Here is a 4301-nt window from a genome sequence, read left to right as displayed (position 1 = left end):
TCTCACACACACACACACACACACACACACACACACACACCAGGTCATCAATACAGCTGATGGAGAGAAAACATTCACTACTGAAGTAAGCAAATGTGACACCAGTAAACAAACATGGCCAACCGGCTGAAATGCTACAAAGTCAATGAAACGACAATAAAAATGTGACATCTGTTGAACTGTTCCTGTCCAGCGTTTTACAGTCAGACCTGGTGTTACTGCTGATAACAGGACGACAACAACGAGTGCTCTGCCTCAGCCTGCCACCAGTGTTACACTGTCTGTGAGCATGAGTGAGACCTGAGCTGACAGTGAATGAACCAATAGAATTAATCTTATTGTGACATGTGCAGCTAAGGAGCAAAGTGAATGAGGATGAGGCAGGTAATAATACAGTGCAAAGTCAGAGCTGCACAGCCTCACCCTCAGTCTGTAGTCGTCTACAGTCCAGATACGACTGGCAAAGTCATTGGAGGCAGCCAGCAGGTACGAACCCTGCAGACACACACAATAATCACTCATGAGACCAGCAGGTACAAGCCTTGAAAGCAGAGACAAAATAAATGAACACCTACAAACAAAAACAGGAGAAAATGGTGAAATCAGGTACATGTGCAGACTTACAGCACTGTCAAAATCGATGCTGGTGATTCCAGCGTTGCTGCCGGTCAGAGCACCTTTAGGTTCACAATGACCTGGACACACAATCAGTCGTCGTCATATTACAGCAGCTGAGACATGAGGACAATGTTAGTGAGCTGCATGACGTACAGGGATGGGTTCTGACAGCCAATTCTATTTTGGATCGGGTTCCAATTTGGTGAAAAACCGCGGTCCATGAAGCTTCATGGCCAAACGAGTACATTGTTGACCGTCACTTACATTCTCCATTTAGTTTACACTCTTTGGCCTCTCTGATAAAACAGATGTCACTAAAGTAAAAACACATAAAACCTGGTGATGGCTTAGCGGCACTGTTTTAATCTACATTATTCTATGTATTACATCACCACATACCAATAAAGTTTGAAAAAAACCTGTCCGTAAACAAACATGGCGAACCTGCTTAACAACTCCGAAGTCAAAGAAACAACTAAAAAAAAGTGATTTGCAGGTCAATAAAATAAAAAGGAGTGGGGGGCTGAAACATCCTCAGTGTCCAACATGTTAAAATAAGAACTTGTGTTATATTTGATAACATGAGAAGAACGAGTGCTTGGCCTCTGTAGCAGAGCAACATTAGCATTGTTTTTACTGGAGCAGCACAGCTCCCGGTGAGGGTTGCAAACAGCACAATATGAGACAGGGCTGATGAAAGTCACAGAGCAGACAGGATAAGGGATTCTAAAGGATTCAGATTTGTTAAGTGTAAAAACTGCGATTGAACCGGATCCCTAGTCAGGAAACATTTTTAAATATTAGACACTGAAAGTAAGCAACGGAAACTAAAGCCAACAAACCCCACTAATTAGTTCTGCTTTGTCAACAAAAAGGTGATAAGGCTTAAAGAAAGTAATTTTTCTGCGCCTGAAGCATTGGTGGGGTGGGGGGTCTGGTGCTTTATAATTTGTCAAATTAGTTTTATTTTATATCATGCATCCAATTGTGTTGTTGTGTAGTAGGCCACTTGGAGTGGTCCGACTCAGTGTGGGACTCTTCGAATAGAAACCATAGTCTGGACGGCTAATCCAAGTCCAAAGCTGATCCAACGCCCAGTGCGCCACTATCAAGCTTTTCAACACCCATTCCTCCCTTGGTCTCTTAAATATCATATGCACAACTGACCTACTATTGTTAAACAATTGCCAGATTACTCCAAAAAAGCGTGACAATATGAAAACAAAACTCGTTATTCCAGTGCTTTACAGCACGCAGCGGTCACGTTCATTACTGAGGCAAAGTGTAAACAATGGCATTTATTAATTAAACAGGTCTACTTTGGCTGCATACATACATATACAGCCATAAGCCAATTCTTACACGACATGCCTATCCATTTACAAATCACAAATGTCCATGTGCCAGTAATCCAGTAAGGTGCCAGAGAACCTTACTGCCTTGCCTCAGGCATTCCAGCTTGGTGCTGAGTGAAGGTCTTAGCTCCTCCTCTTTAAACTGAGACAATTTTATGCGACTGTAAAGCTCTGCATGGGCTGACACCAGGTTACACCACTTAGTTCCTCAGATCTGCTGACCAATCAATTCTTTCCAGTTACAACTGCACATTTTCTGCTGTTGGTCCCGACAGTTTGATCCTCCATTGAAATCTTTCAAACATCTGAAAGCCTCTCTCTCTTCTCTTTAGGCTTAGTCGTCACTACTGCGCACACTGACTTGCTTGCTCTCTACTGTGTCTTTATGATTTTATCCAAAGTTAGTTGCTACCTTCTGCTTTTTACTTGCATGATCACCATTATTTATTTTATAAGTTTTTATTTGATTGTAGTTCTCTGTGTAAAGCACTTGGCGAGCATGTGCCGTTTTCCAATGTGCTCTATAAACAGTGACTTGACACATAAAAATTCGTTTCCTGTACACACAGTCTGTTCTTCATGCTTGTCAAGCCAAAGACACCAGACTTTTGCAGAAACACAACTGAAGACTGTACACAGGCTGTCATTGTCCCCAAAGGTTGGAATCACACTTAAAGATCCTGTCATCTTTGTGAATAAGTTTTACTTTCATGGTGAACTCACCTGCAATGACCTCCCACAGCTTCACCCTGCGGTCCGTCCCTCCTGTGGCCAGAAGTCGAGAGCCAGGGCTGAACTTCACTGCATTCACCTCACCGTCATGGGCTTCCTGTGCACGCACATGCACGCGCGCACACACACACACACACACACACACACACACACACACACAGAACAGGTAATAGTGACACCGACCCAGTTTTAAAAACAGCCCTGTGAACAGTTTGTTGGTCTCAGCTTGAAAACTTGAGATCAACTCCCTCGTCCTCTTCAGCCTGACGCTCCCCACTGATTGGTTTTGTTGGATGTCAATCACACTGAGCCTGTAGGACCTCTGTACAGACCCACACTGTGATGTTAATTCCTGTCTGTCAGCAGCTCCTGGGACCATCATGGCACCACTAGAGCATGATGGGAGCAGAGAGCAGGGGCTGCTGGGAGCCAGAGGCCAGCAGAAGAGGACTGTGGGTAATCAGACCTTTTACTGTTCATCACTGACCTTTAAGGTTAAAAACTAATCCATAGGCCCTGAAAGACCAGCAGAGATGAACGGTGAGACCAGTCAATGATCAGCTGGGAAGCAACAAACCAGTGGAGAGTGAATGGACATCACGTCTCTGAACAATGCTCTCTGGTGTTAGCATAACCGTTGGTCAGCATCAACAACAAGACACCTTGTGTGGGTCTCCTGTTTCTCTATATGGTTTGTGCTGGAGGCCCCCGAAACTTCTAAAATTGTGGAAATGACAGGTCTGAGGATCTCTGTAACAGTGTATTATATTGAACTGCATTTGTCTGAACACCAAGTTACCGACACTGGTGTCACCAATAATAAAAACACAGTATACCGTCACAATAAGGACGGACTTTATTTTAACTGACTGATCATGGTTAGCTCGAGGCACCTAGTCAAAGTACCGGGAGAGGTTGCTTGTTATCTGAGGTGCAGGCAGAAGGGGTCGGTGGAGGCACATTGACTACTCATACGCTATGGCATAGCTGTTAATTGCCCAGAGCTAGAAAAGATGTGGACAAATAAAAGTCTGTGGGGAAGTTTTATGTATAATAATAAAAATAAAAAAATTCCCCACTCGCCCCCCACTTTGGGGCGGTCTTGTATGCCTTCCTTCAAGCTCGCGTCCTCTACCAGAGGCCTGGGAGCTTGAGGGTCCTGCGCAGTATCTTAGCTGTTCCTAGCACTGCACTCTTCTGGACAGAGATCTCAGATGTTGTTCCTTGGATCTGTTGGAGCCACTCTCCCAGTTTGGGAGTCACAGCCCCCAGTGTTCCTATTACCTCGGGGACCACTTGTGCCTTCACCTTCCACATCTTTTCTAGCTCTTCTTTCAGCCCTTGGTATTTCTCGAGCTTCTTCTGTTCCTTCTTCCTCATGTTGCTATCACTTGGGATTGCTACATCTATCAGTACGGCCTTCTTCCACTGTTTGTCCACCACTATGTCCGGTTGGTTGGCAGTTTGTCAGTTTGTATCTGGAAGTCACACAGGATCTTAGCTTGGTCTCAACCACCTTTGGAGAGAGGTGTATCCCATTTTGACTTTGGGACTTCTAGCTTGTACTCGGCACAGATGTTTCTGTACACTATGCCA

General features: G+C 44.5%; 1 protein-coding gene across 9 annotated transcripts in view; it reads right to left on the bottom strand.

The window, feature by feature from the left end:
• The window catches only part of atg16l1 (ATG16 autophagy related 16-like 1 (S. cerevisiae)), a 47472-nt gene that overhangs the window by 10450 nt on the left and 32721 nt on the right, over positions 1 to 4301 (bottom strand). For all 9 annotated transcript variants that reach the window (XM_020621791.1, XM_020621792.1, XM_020621793.1 and 6 more), the window contains 3 exons: positions 2697 to 2802; positions 625 to 695; positions 424 to 495 (listed from right to left, as the gene is read on the bottom strand). In XM_020621791.1, the coding sequence (XP_020477447.1) occupies positions 424 to 495; positions 625 to 695; positions 2697 to 2802 (249 nt within the window). The remainder of the gene's footprint in view (positions 1 to 423; positions 496 to 624; positions 696 to 2696; positions 2803 to 4301) is intronic.

Source organism: Monopterus albus, unplaced genomic scaffold (genome assembly GCF_001952655.1).
Source record: "Monopterus albus unplaced genomic scaffold, M_albus_1.0 scaffold268.1, whole genome shotgun sequence".
Classification (NCBI taxonomy): Eukaryota; Metazoa; Chordata; class Actinopteri; order Synbranchiformes; family Synbranchidae; genus Monopterus; species Monopterus albus.
The sequence above is the reverse complement of the archived record's forward strand: the minus strand, read 5'-3'. Positions and strand labels throughout refer to the sequence as shown.